The 14,449-nt window shown below is 36.4% G+C and overlaps 1 protein-coding gene across 1 annotated transcript in view; it reads right to left on the bottom strand.

The window, feature by feature from the left end:
• Positions 1-1,538: 1,538 nt before the first annotated feature.
• pappaa (pregnancy-associated plasma protein A, pappalysin 1a) overlaps positions 1,539-14,449 on the bottom strand; it is a 272,874-nt gene continuing 259,963 nt past the window's right edge. Inside the window, exon 22 of the mRNA XM_061733629.1 lies at positions 1,539-1,881. Coding sequence (XP_061589613.1) covers positions 1,777-1,881 — 105 coding nt within the window. The 3' untranslated portion in view covers positions 1,539-1,776. The remainder of the gene's footprint in view (positions 1,882-14,449) is intronic.

Genomic DNA, 14,449 nt, shown 5'->3' with positions numbered 1-14,449 from the left:
CATTTTCAGTCCAGAGTTCTACATTTTGTGTTTTAATATTAAGAATGTTATATACGCTGGATTTGAAACACCAGAATGACTATTGGGTTAAATTGCAGACTTTGAGTTCCATGTAATAAATTCCCAATAACGTAAGGTATTACATTATCGGTAAAAAAAAAATAAGGTATTACATTATCGATAAAAAAAAAATGTTATTACAATATCCGTCAGGATATTTTATTACATTATTGGTGAAGTTATTACATTATTGGATTTTATTACATTTTCGATTGAGTTAAGTGCAAATTTTATTACATTTTCCGGCGTTATTACATTTTCAGAAAATGATTATATTATAGGGTGCTACAAGGATCAATAACTGATATATGTGGGTGGAAATGTCCAGGTTTATCTCTTTAAGTTAACAATATGGCTGCCTCGTTCCCGTCCGAGCTGAATTCAAGAGGAAACACAGATTCAGAAGTTTAGAAACCGTAAGGAAGAGCGTCTGAGGATTGACTCCTTCCACCTGTTTCCTTCATCCATTTTGCATGTTTTCACTTTACCTTTGGTTCAGTCGTCGTGACTGTAGAGTGAGGTAACTGAATCAGACACTAAAGCCAGCACAAAACTTAATAATAAATGCTACCTAGGCTTGGTTACACTTTTCTTTTTTTTTTGTTATCTTTTTGTTTGTTTTGTACGACGGAGTATTAGGGCCAAACTAAGACAAAAAAAGATAATTGGAAATTACGAGAATAAAGTCATAATATTATGAGAATAAAGTCGTAAAATTACGAAAATAAAGTTATAATGTTGCGAAAATAAAGTCGTAATAAAATAAACTCATAATATTATGAGAATAAAGTCGTAACATTAGGAGAATAAAGTCATATTATGAGAATAAACTCATAATATTATGAGAATAAAGTCGTAATATTACGAGAATAAAGTCGTAACATTTTGAGAATAAAGTCGTAACATTACGAGAATAAAGTCGTAATTTATGAGAATATAATTTATCAGAACTCTAACAGGAAAAGCATCTTCTCCCTGTGTTAAAATGAGGAATATTGAGCATCTTATGAAGATATATTAATAAATGTATAATATATTTAATATTACGACTTTATTCTCGTAATATTATGACTTTATTCTCAAAATGTTACGACTTTATTCTCAAAATATAACGACTTTATTCTCAAAATATTACGACTTTATTCTCAAAATATTACGACTTTATTCTCGTAATATTATGACTTTATTCTCGTAATATTATGACTTTATTCTCATAATTTTACGACTTTATTCTCATATTATTATAACTTTATTCTCGTAATATTACGACTTTATTCTCGTAATATTATGACTTTATTCACATATTATTATAACTTTATTCTCGTAATTTCTTTTTTTGGTCTTAGTTTGGCCCTAATACTCGTCGTAGTTTTGTTTCTTATTGTTTAAAAAAAAAAAGATGTTTTTTTGGCTTTTTTTTCTCTACATGTGATTGTAACAATGGTATTGCAAGGGATTTACTTTCCTGTCGAGTGAAACGTGATGTTTTTTCTGCAGAGTCTCGTGAGTCCCGTCTTCTTCTCTTCTTCTAAATCTTTCCGTGGTTTTTTGAGGTGAAAGCGTCTCAGCCAGTTCGGGGTTTGCAGTTACGGATGGAGAGAAGGTTTGCCTGTAAAAGCAGCGTGTGCAGGAAATCGGAGGCCGAGAGGAGGATGAGGGTCGGGGTTTTTCCCCGGCCGTTTTCTGGCTGTGAGGTCGTTGGAGAGAGACGATGCTTCACCCCAGGAAGTGGACGTGCTCGTCCTTCCTGTTCTCGAAGGCGTGGGGGTCCCGGCACGAACACTCATCCCGGATGTCGCAGGACATGGGGAAAGGAATCACCTGGAGAGAAACACAGGGTTAATAACTACGTTTACATGCAGTCAAAATTCGGGTTATTGCTAATATTCCGGTTACTGAAACATTCGGAATATTCCGTTTCCATGGTGATTAATCATTCGGGATATCTGGACAATCATGACGCAATTCCCGTCATTTCTGCTTCTTCTTCCTGTATCCAAATTCAAAACAAATGCTGTATCATCCCCACATATACCTAATATAAATAATATGATAATAATATAAATATATTAATATATATATACTATTATATATTATATATATTATAATATTATAATATAATATTATAATATATTATATAATATTATATAATATATATATAATGAAACAGCCAAGGGTAAATGCATTAAAAGTAAAAGTAATTAATCCCAAAAAACTGTTCCATGTTATGCTTGCTTCTAACTGTATCAATAGATTACATTACCAATGCAATAATTTGGATGATATTAATGATTATTCCGGTTTTTACAGGTAGAATATTGAGCTGTTTGGTTTCATACATATTTACCATTGTATTTTTTAAGCTGTTCATGTATTGTGTGTGCAAAATGTGGACAAAAGCTGTCAAATAAGTAAAGTAAGGCTAAAATATTCCCCCAAAACTTGGCCCACGCTGAGACAACCTGTCTGAAGTGTTTAATCCGTCTCTGCTGGCGACGGGAAATCGGACATTTTCTTGGCAGAGCGGAGGCCGAGACAGAGCAGAATCAGAGCAGAATCAGAGCAGAATCAGAGCAGAATCAGAGCAGAATCAGAGCAGAATCAGAACAGAATCAGAGCAGAATCAGAGCAGGATCAGAGCAGAATCAGAACAGAATCAGAGCAGAATCAGAGCAGAATCAGAGCAGAATCAGAGCAGAATCAGAACAGAATCAGAGCAGAATCAGAGCAGAATCAGAGCAGAATCAGAGCAGAATCAGAGCAGAATCAGAGCAGAATCAGAGCAGAATCAAGATCACTTCCAGAAAGATGTGTCCATGTTATAACTATTCGTATTCGTAATGATAAACATTTGTATGTAAATAAAAAAGTTGTACCCAAAATTCTGCAGTCACTCACATGAGTGATAAATGATTAGGGTTAGGATTGTTTTTATGTGAGTATGAATCTAAAAGTCTTGTGAATACAACTGTAATTTCTACGACTACGAGTCTTCACTGTGAACACGAATTCAAGTTTATGGTACGAGTCGAAAAACTGTTGAAATGACGTCACAGGCAGTTTTGTATAAGCCTTAGAATGAAGACAACACATGCTGCATGTTTCTATATTAGTTATAACTGGGGGAAGATTTTTTTTTTTCATTATGCACTCTGAGAAAAAAGTCGAAATGTGGAGAAAAAAAGTCAAAATTTCGAGAAAGAAGTCGAAATGTGGAGAAAAAAAGTCAAAATTTCGAGAAAGAAGTCGAAATGTTGAGAAAAAAAGTCAAAATTTTGAGAAAAAAGTCGAAATGTGGAGAAAAAAAGTCAACATTTTGAAAAAAAGATTGAAATATCGAGAAAAAAAGTCAAAATTTTGAGAAAAAAGTTGAAATGTCGAGAAAAAAAGTCAAAATTTCGAGAAAAAAGTCGAAATGTGGAGAAAAAAAGTCAACATTTTGAAAAAAGATTGAAATGTCGAGAAAAAAGTCAAAATTTCGAGAAAAAAGTCGAAATGTCGAGAAAAAAAGTCAAAATTTTGAGAAAAAAGTCGAAATGTCGAGATTAAAAAGGAAAGGAAAAAAGAAAAAAAAGAGAAAAAAAGGAAAAAAAGAAAGAAAAAAAAGAAAAAAGAAGAAAAAAAAAGAAAAAAAGGAAAAAAAAGGTCAAACGTTTTTGAAAAAGCTCCAGAAGCCACTAGGGCGGCGCTAAAGAGCCCTAGTGCCGACCCCTGCCGTAGCCTGTCGCTTTCTCTCATTAGCCGTAAGTGGGACTGATTCTCTTTGTAACAATGAGCCTGGGAATATATAGTAGATTTAGCAGCAGCAGTGAGGCCGCCGGCAGAGCTGACAGCGCAGCTCCTGCCAAACACAGCTATTAGTTCAATGCTATTAGTGAGAAACTGCTGGCCGCCGTTGGGAGGAGCCGCTATTATCTGAATATGGACTAGCTGCCGGATAATTAACCCAGACTGCTTTGGTAAATGCCATCTCACAAATTACACCACAAGCCAGCGCTATCTGGGAGGCTGGTAATTACCCAATACATTAACCAGGAATGACTTTCTCATTCACTGGGAGACGAATGTTTCACAACCAGTACTGGAGTTGAGGGGATGAAATAAAAACGGTCCAAATCACCCCCCCCTCAAATAAAAACGGTCAAAATCATCCCCCCTGAAATAAAAATGGTCAAAATCATCCCCCCTGAAATAAAAATGGTCAAAATCATCCCCCCCTGTAAAACTGCCATCCCTCCTTTCCATCCCTTATGTCATTTCATCAATGAATGTGGAAAAATAACTTATTTCACAATTTTCACCTGTTTCAAGTAAATTTTCACTTGAAATAAGTAGAAAAATCTTTTTCAGTGATGAGTCTTGTTTTAAGTGTAATGAGATTTTTTTTTTTTTTACTAAAAATGAGACATTTTAGCTAGAAATAAGACAAATACTAATATTTTGCATTTTTGCAGTGCAATGTCCAGCACTTCTGGGACGAACTGGAAGACGAGCGGACGATCCCGACCGGATCAACAGGAGAACCTAAAAAGTCAGCAAAAGCCACACTGCAAAAACTCAAAATCTTACCAGGAATATTTGTCTTATTTCTAGTTAAAATGTCTCATTTTTAGTCAAAAACTCTCATTACACTTAAAACAATTGCCATTACCAGAAAAATAACTTGTTACTTGACAATTTTCACCTGTTTCAAGTAAATTTTTACTTGAAATAAGTAGAAAAATCTGCCAGTGGAACAAGATTTATCTTCTTATTACAAGCAAAAAAATCTTGTTCCACTGGCAGATTTTTCTACTTATTTCAAGTGAAAATCTACTTGAAACAGGTGAACATTGTTGTTTTTTCCAGTGATGAGTCTTGTTTTAAGTGTAATGAGATTTTCTTACTAAAATGAGACATTTTAACTAGAAATAAGACAAATATTCTTGTTAAGATTGTGAGTTTTTGCAGTGATCCATGTTACTTATCCTGTGAAGGACAGAGTCATATTGATAAGTTCAGAAAAGTGTTTTTTATTGTTGTGTTTTGATGTATTTGATGTAAGCCCAGTGGATATTTAAAGCTTACAGAAGGCTGCATTTAACTGCTGCTATGTCATTCCTGCAGTATTTCTGCAGCTGTTTTGGTCACTGCTATTATTTGTAATATATTATATTATTTGTAATCAGCACAAATTATCTGTCCCCTTATGATAAAATCCACCGTGATTCTTTTTTACAACTCCAGTACTGTTCACAACCGTCCCCACTGAAGCTTCTCGCCTCAGAAACTGACACATTTCTGAGCCCCCGGTTTTTTTTATAAATAAAGGCCAAGTGTATGTATAAAAAAATATAAAAGGACTTCAGATTCTTTTCATTTTTTTATCTGGCTCGTGCCATGTGTGTGTTTCCCATCTGAAGTCGGTTCAAACCGGCATTAGACAAATTCCTCCGCTCACATAAAGTTTTGATTATGAAATAAAACGCGGCCCAAAAAAAAAAAAAAGAAACGAGCGCCAGAAAAACTTCACTTGCTGCACTTGTATTTATTCAAATTAGATTTAGATCTGAATTTCTTCTCTAACCTTTTGGTTTATAACGTTTATCTAACCAATAGAGACCCACCTAGATTGGTTTATGTTTATGTACAGAAATGGGCAGCTATGTAAATGTATATATATATGTATATATATATATATATATGTGTATATATATATGTGTATGTGACTTGACTTGGTTTTTTTCAGAGGTGGGTAGTAATGAGTTACATTTACTCCGTTACATTTACTTGAGTAAGCAATTGCAATTGCAATTGTGACCGGATTTTCCCGCGCTGGGCTGCAGATGTGACGTCACATGACGCTGCATGCACGTTCTCCCCGTTCTCCCGTGCCGGCTTCACTGTTGGCTGCAGTACCCCCAACGGCCGTCGTGGTGAAGGGTGGCGCTAGAGAGTCTCATTTCTTAAAAGGAGCCTCATGCAAAGAAAAGTACAAAGACTTGAAATTTTGTGCTACTTGTGCTTAATTTATTTTTTTGTTCTATTATTATTTTATTTATTAAAGTACTTGAATTTACTTTAAGATTATTTTAATTTAAGCTATTTTTTTTAATTAATTTTAATTAATTTTATTATTTTATTGATTTAATTTGCCTGAAGATGATTATTTTGTACTTTTGTCTGTTTGAATGGTTGTGTTAAAGGGGATAATTACATTATTGGGAATTTATTACATTTTCAGGTGGGTCTTTTTTTTCTTTTCCAAAACTGATAATGTAATATATATGTTCATTTTCAGTCCAGAGTTCTACATTTTGTGTTTTAAGTATCTAAGAATGTTATATACGCTGGATTTGAAACACCAGAATGATTATTGGGTTAAATTGCAGAATTTGAATAGCATGTAATAAATTACCAATAACGTAATAAGGTATTACATTATTGGTAAAAATTTTATTACAATATCCGTAAGGATATTTTATTACATTATTGGTGAAGTTATTACATTATTGGGTTTTATTACATTTTCGATTGAGTTAAGTGCAAATTAGAGCTGGGTATCGATTCAAATGTCAAGAATCGATTCGATTCCGATTCTTAAGATTCAGAATCGATTATCACCATTTGATTCGATTCGATATTGATTTGGGTTAGTGTTGCCTGGATTATATGACTGTAAAATAACTATTGAAATAATAATTTCACAATAATTATAGTGAAATAACTTAGAAATACATAACTCAAATAGGCATTTCAATATCCATTTAAAGTGTAAAAAAAGAAAGAAATTGCAACAGCTCAAGCAGTAAACAGATTATTTTAGCTTGTCTGATTTATTCTGTCACCAGACTCAGCTGGACATGAAGCACCGGCATTTTTCAGGTATTTCATGACAAACCGTGTCCGATAACAGAGAAACCAAACAAGCTCTAGTAAATATAGATAATATAAACTTCATTGAACTAAAATAACATTTAGAAATTTAAGCTGAAATGTCCAGCATTTTCTCTAAAGAAAAGTTCATTTAGTTCAGGAGTTTTCAAAACTACTGGGAATAAAGTTCACCAGGCAAAAATGTAATGGAAAAAAAAAAAAAATAAAATAAAAAAAAAATAAAAAAAAAAATAATCGATCTTTAGACATACAAATCGATTTTTAGGAATTAATATGAGAATCGATTTAGAATCAGAAAATCGATTTTTTCAACACAGGCCTAGTGCAAATTTGATTACATTTTCCGGCGTTCGTTATTCCATTTTCAGGAAATGATGACATTATAGGAGCTCCACTCCCTGGGTGATGAATGCGGCGCGAGCGACACTTGAATGGGGCATTTATGGCGGCGGAGCGACACGGGCGGCGTGCCGGCCACAGAGGGACATTGATGCAGCTCCCCTTTGAAAAGGAGGGATAAAATAAGCTGTTTGTGTGGAAGGTGGTGTTCCTAGCGCGAGGGCCAGGTGGGCAGTGCCCAGACTCCTCTGAGAAAATGAGGTTACGTGTGACGGCTTTACAAGCCAAAGACCGGACACACTTGAGAAACAGCTGTCAACTGCATGACCAGGGTTTCCTCCCCGCCCCCCCGACTCCTTCTGCGTTTAATTACCGACATCTCTGTTTCACACTTTCACTTAGTTTCTTTTAAACCCCCCTTTTCCTAAGCTGACCTTGTTTTATCCCCCCACCCCCACCCCTCTCCTCGCGCTGAGTAGTCTAGGCAGAATTTCTGAAAATGTGCTTATTTAAAGTGCTGAAGGCATTTTGTGAATATTTACAATATGCAACATTTCTAGGGGTATTAAGGGGTGCTGAATCCAAATCTGCTGTATATGAAGCTCAAAAATGTCCCAAAATGCCTCAAAATTGAGAAATCCAACATGGCCGCCAGGCTGAAATCTATTATCTTTTTGACTAAACAAGGTACAAACATGAATTAAATGTACTTTTGTAAGTTTTCCTACATGACAACCTCTTTATCACTAATGACCACCTTTTTCTCTAGACTTGTGCTGATTATTGACACTTGATCTAAATCAGGACAGGATGTTAAATTCCCATGTGTGAAAACCTGTGAACATTTAATTCAACTTTTTGTACATTTGTTTGTACATTTGACCTCAAAACAAAATACAAAGTAAGTAAAAGTAGCCTAATAACAATAATAATAACTGAGTAATTATTCATAGTTAAAAACAACTTTTTTTCTTCACGTTACATTTCAAATCTGAATATGGCATCAAATTGCCCATGTAGGAAAACTTACAAAAGTACATTTAATTCACGTTTGTACCTTGTTTAGTCAAAGATATATACTGAAAAATTGATTTCAGCCTGGCGACCATGTTGGATTTCTCAATTTTGAGGCATTTTGGGACATTTTTGAGCTTCATATACAGCAGATTTGGATCCGATTTGGGAAAGAAAGAAAGAAAGAAAGAAAGAAAGAAAGAAAGAAAGAAAGAAAGAAAGAAAGAAAGAAAGAAAGAAAGAAAGAAAGAAAGAAAGAAAGAAAGAAAGAAAGAAAGAAAGAAAGAAAGAAAGAAAGAAAGAAAGAAAGAAAGAAAGAAAGAAATATTCCCGTTGATGACACTTTTTGTATTGGTATTTTTTTATCGTCATTTTTATCGTTATTGGGATAAATGCCAGAAATTATCGTGATAATTTTTTTAGTCCATACCGCCCATCCCTAGTAAACACAAATCAATCTTTTAATACTTTTACTTAGGCCTGTGTTGAAAAGATCGATTCTCATATTAATTCCTAAAAATCAATTCATATGTCTAAAGATCGATTTAAGAAAAAAAAAAAAAAAAAAAAAAAAGGTTTTTTTTTTTTCATCATTACAACTTTTGGTACTTTTTTGTTTATGCCCAAAAAAGGAATATTTTGTTGGACACCAGAATAACTGGTGCCATGTTTTTGCCTTTAAATATGTTTAATTACCGAGATCTCTGTTTCACACTTTCACTTAGTTTAAGCCACTTGTGTCCGTCTCTCTATCGGGGGAGTAATGGTGGGTGGCAAATCTGACATGGTTTCCTTTGACCTTGACCCCCCGGGGTGGCGGGGCCGGCTGCCACATCTGGCCCCCCGACTCAGGGCTCTCTCAGGGTGGCTGGGAAGTGGGCCCCCGAGTAGCCTTGTGGGCCTGGGGGCCCCTCCCGCAGCCCCCCGGGGCCCCCGAGTCCCCCCACGGCCGGGGACACCCACCAACAGCAACATGAAAGCCCTGCAGAAGAACCAGACCCTGTGGGAGCCCCGTCCTTCCATCTCAGGTCAGAATAACACGGAGCTGCTCTCTGAGTTACTGTGTGCATAAGCCGCTAGTTCTGGACGTAACAGGCGGCTCATTAACACGTACCACAGGTTAAATGGAGGGACAACCCTAAACACTAATGGGTGATATTTTACCGTTCACGATAAACCGTCAAAAAACCCCACGTTAAGAATTTGTATCTCACGGTAAAAATGATACATTGAGGAAATGAGCCTGATAGAAAGAAAGAAAGAAAGAAAGAAAGAAGCCTGGAAGAAAGAAAGAAAGATAGAAAGAAAGAAAGAAATGAGCCTGAAAGAAAGAAAGAAAGAAATGAGAAAGAAAGAAAGAAAGAAAAAAGAAATGAGAAAGAAAGAAAGAAATGAGCCTGAAAGAAAGAAAGAAAGGAGGAAAGAAAGAAAGAAAAAAGAAAGAAAGAAATGAGAAAGAAAGAAAGAAATGAGAAAGAAAGAAAGAAATGAGCCTGAAAGAAAGAAAGAAAGAAATGAGAAAGAAAGAAAGAAAGAAAAAAGAAATGAGAAAGAAAGAAAGAAATGAGCCTGAAAGAAAGAAAGAAAGGAGGAAAGAAAGAAAGAAAAAAGAAAGAAAGAAATGAGAAAGAAAGAAAGAAATGAGAAAGAAAGAAAGAAAGAAGAAAGAAATGAGAAAGAAAGAAAGAAATGAGCCTGAAAGAAAGAAAGAAAGAAAGAAAGAAAGAAAGGAGGAAAGAAAGAAAGAAAAAAGAAAAGAAATGAGAAAGAAAGAAAGAAAGAAATGAGAAAGAAAGAAAGAAAGAAGAAAGAAATGAGAAAGAAAGAAAGAAATGAGCCTGAAAGAAAGAAAGAAAGAAATTAGCCTGAAAGAAAGAAAGGAGCCTGAAAGAAAGAAAGAAAGAAAGAAAGAAATGAGCCAGAAAGAAAGAAAGAAATGAGCCTGAAAGAAAGAAAGAAAGAAATGAGAAAGAAAGAAAGAAATGAGCCTGAAAGAAAGAAAAAAAGAAATTAGCCTGAAAGAAAGAAAGAAAGAAATGAGAAAGAAAGAAAGAAAGAAAAGAGAAATGAGAAAGAAAGAAAGAAATGAGCCTGAAAGAAAGAAAGAAAGAAAGAAAGAAAGAAAGGAGGAAAGAAAGAAAGAAAAAAGAAAAGAAATGAGAAAGAAAGAAAGAAAGAAATGAGAAAGAAAGAAAGAAAGAAAGAAGAAAGAAATGAGAAAGAAAGAAAGAAATGAGCCTGAAAGAAAGAAAGAAAGAAATTAGCCTGAAAGAAAGAAAGAAAGGAGCCTGAAAGAAAGAAAGAAAGAAAGAAAGAAATGAGCCAGAAAGAAAGAAAGAAATGAGCCTGAAAGAAAGAAAGAAAGAAATGAGCCAGAAAGAAAGAAAGAAATGAGCCTGAAAGAAAGAAAGAAAGAAAGAAAGAAGGAAAGAAAGAAAGAAAGAAAGAAAGAAAGAAAGAAAGAAAGAAAGAAAGAAAGAAATATTCCTGTTGATGACACTTTTTGAATTGGTATTTTTTTTATCGTCATTTTTATCGTTATTGGGATAAATGCCAGAAATTATCGTGATAAATCTTTTAGTCCATACCGCCCATCCCTAGGGAAGTGGGCCCCCGAGTAGCCTTGTGGGCCCCTCCTGCAGCCCCCCGGGGCCCCCGAGTCCCCCCACGGCCCAGCGAGGACACCCACCAACAGCAACATGAAAGCCCTGCAGAAGAACCAGACCCTGTGGGAGCCCCGTCCTTCCATCTCAGGTCAGAATAACACGGAGCTGCTCTCTGAGTTACTGTGAGCATAAGCCGCTAGTTCTGGTCCTAACAGGCGGATCATTAACACGTACCACAGGTTAAATGGAGGGACAACCGTAAACACTAATCAATCTTTTTATACTTTTACTTAGTGTTGAAAAGATCGATTCTCCGATTTTAAATCGATTCTCATATTAATTCCTAAAAATCGATTCATATGTCTAATAGGAATGGGCGGTTTGGACTAAACTATTTATCACGATAATTCATCATCAACGGGAATCAATTTCCTTCCTTCCTTCCTTCCTTCCTTCCTTCCTTCCTTCCTTCCTTCCTTCCTTCCTTCCTTCCTTCCTTCCTTCCTTCCTTCCTTCCTTCCTTCCTTCCTTCCTTCCTTCCTTCCTTCCTTCCTTCCTTCCTTCCTTCCTTCCTTCCTTCCTTCCTTCCTTCACGTACGTTGTGGGTGGATTTAACACAGAACCATAAATCAGTTTTACACAAAAACATCATCAATGGGAATTTATCGTTTTTACCTCGAGATACAAATTCTTACCGTGGGGAATTTTTTTGACGGTTTATCGTGAACGGTAAAATATCCCCCATTACTAATGTCTAAAGATCGATTTAATTTTTTTTTTTTTTTTACATTACAACTTTTGGTACTTTTTTGTTTATGCCCAAAAAAGGAATGTTTTGTTGGACACGAGAATAACTGGTGCCATGTTTTTGCCTTTAAATATGTTTAAAGGTATGAAAACATTAAAGTGTTACGTTATAATTGCATAAATTGTGTCTATATTTCATTACTTTATATACTGTCTTGGGGTTACATTTGCATAAAATGCTAAAAACCTAATTCTCAGAAATTAAAAACAGAAATAGACCGAAAATGGAAAAAAATTAAACAGAATGTGGGAAAAAATAAAAGTGATTTCCTCCGTCTCTGTTTCCTCCCTGGATCTGTTTGGTAATTCTACACGATGTTTCTGTTTCAGTTCTATCAGCATTCTGGGAGCTGATTGGTCCTTACAGCATCATTAGCTGCTAATACTGGCTGTTTAATCTCAACATAATACTAGTATTAATATGTTGCAGAACTACAGTCATATCATTCATGCAACAACTCAAAAAACAGTTTTAATAACACTAACCCAAATCAATATCGGATCGGATCGAATCGTGATAATCGATTCTGAATCTTAAGCATCGGAATCGATTCTTGATATTTGAATCGATCCCCAGCCCTACTTTTACTAATATCTACTAGGGGTGTAACAATATATCGTTGCCACGAAATTTCGCGATACAAAAACGTCACGATACGTGTCGTGGAGGTGACAAACTGTATCGCGATATTGAATTATTAATATTAATAGCCTATATTGTATTGACTAGTAACGCGCAGTGTATTGGTGCCGACCGCGCCTCGACCTGCGGACCAAAATCTTACTCCGCTCAGAAGAAACTAATTTGCACCAATTATGTTCAAGGACTCAAAACCACGTCCGATGACACCACCCACATGTCTTTATCACAACCCGTTCAAAGGTTATGGTAGAGAATAGGGACTATCAAATATCGACCAATCAGAAGAAGGGGCGGGGCTAATTTGCACCAATTATGGTCAAGGACTCAACACCGAGTCCGATGACACCACACACGAGTCGTTATGTCAAACCATTCAAAAGTTCTAGCAGAAAGTAGGAACTATCAAATATGGACCAATCAGATGAAGGGGGGGTGCGCTTTTTGGCGTCTAGCGTCGCCACGGTAACGCGTTTGACTGAGAAAAGTAATGCGCGTCGTCGCAGGATGGAGATGCACATTTTGATGTATAACACACCTGGGTGCACGTTACGGTTCGGGTCGCATTAACGGCCGCAGAAATGGCATAAATTGCGCCAAAATTACACAATTAATTGAAGATGGCCGACTTCCTGTTTGGTTTCGGCCATGGCGCCAAGTGACTTTTCTTTAAGTCGCGACAGTAGTAGGTACTAGTGCGAGTACCTACTAGTGGAAAAGCACCAAACTGGGCCGAGTAGGTACTAGTGGAAAAGAACCAAACTGGGCCGAGTAGGTACTAGTGGAAAAGAACCAAACTGGGCCGAGTAGGTACTAGTGGAAAAGAACCAAACTGGGCCGAGTAGGTACTAGTGGAAAAGAACCAAACTGGGCCGAGTAGGTATTAGTGGAAAAGCACCAAACTGGGCCGAGTAGGTACTAGTGGAAAAGAACCAAACTGGGCCGAGTAGGTACTAGTGGAAAAGAACCAAACTGGGCCGAGAAGGTACTAGTGGAAAAGCGCCATAAGACTTGTGAGGAAACTTGAACCTCAGCCGGAGCCAGGAGAAGGTCCTGGGACAATAAGCTCAAGATGATTCTGTATTTCAGGGCAGTTAGACACTATTTCCATCGTGGAAGCAGAGGCGGTGGAGGAGTATAAACACTCTGGTGTTTACCTGGACAGATCTGACTACAGGTGCGATACAGATGTCTACAAGAAGGAACAGGTCCTGCAGTGAATCTAGCAAGGTGTTGCATAGCAGTGGGGCAAAAAAAGTATTTAGTCAGTAGGAATGGGCGATATTTTACCGTTCACGATAAACCGTCAAATAAATTCCCCACGGTAAGAATTTGTATCTCACGGTAAAAATGATAAATTCCTGTCGATGATGTTTTTGTGTAAAACTGATTTTTGAAAGGAAGGAAGGAAGGAAGGAAGGAAGGAAGGAAGGAAGGAAGGAAGGAAGGAAGGAAGGAAGGAAGGAGAGAGCAGGATGAAAGAAAGAAGGAAGGAAGGAAGGAGCCTGAAAGAAAGGAAGGAAGGAAGGAAGAAAGAAATGAGCCTGAAAGAAAGAAAGAAAGACAGAAAGAAAGAAAGAAAGAAAGAAAGAAAGACAGACAGACAGACAGACAGACAGACAGACAGACAGACAGACAGACAGACAGACAGACAGACAGACAGACAGACAGACAGACAGACAGACAGACAGACAGACAGACAGACAGACAGACAGACAGACAGACAGACAGACAGACAGACAGACAGACAGAAAGAAAGAAAGAAAGAAAGAAAGAAAGAAAGAAAGAAAGAAAGAAAGAAAGAAAGAAAGAAAGAAAGAAAGAAAGAAAGAAAGAAAGAAAGAAAGAAAGAAAGAAAGAAAGAAAGAACGATACATTCCCATTGATGACGTTTAATGGCATTTAGTATCTTTTACAGCAGTGATTTGGCTCCAAAGACTGAATGTGGTGATAGATTTATAGTTACAAAGATGGAGTTGAATTGGTATTTTTTTAATCGTCATTTTTATCGTTATCGGGATAAATGCCAGAAATTATCGTGATACATTTTTTTGTCCATACCGCCCATCCCCATTAGTCAGACACCAACCAGCCACCCAGACATTTT

This window comes from Cololabis saira, chromosome 11, assembly GCF_033807715.1.
Source record: "Cololabis saira isolate AMF1-May2022 chromosome 11, fColSai1.1, whole genome shotgun sequence".
NCBI classification, from domain to species: domain Eukaryota; kingdom Metazoa; phylum Chordata; class Actinopteri; order Beloniformes; family Belonidae; genus Cololabis; species Cololabis saira.
The sequence above is the reverse complement of the archived record's forward strand: the minus strand, read 5'-3'. Positions and strand labels throughout refer to the sequence as shown.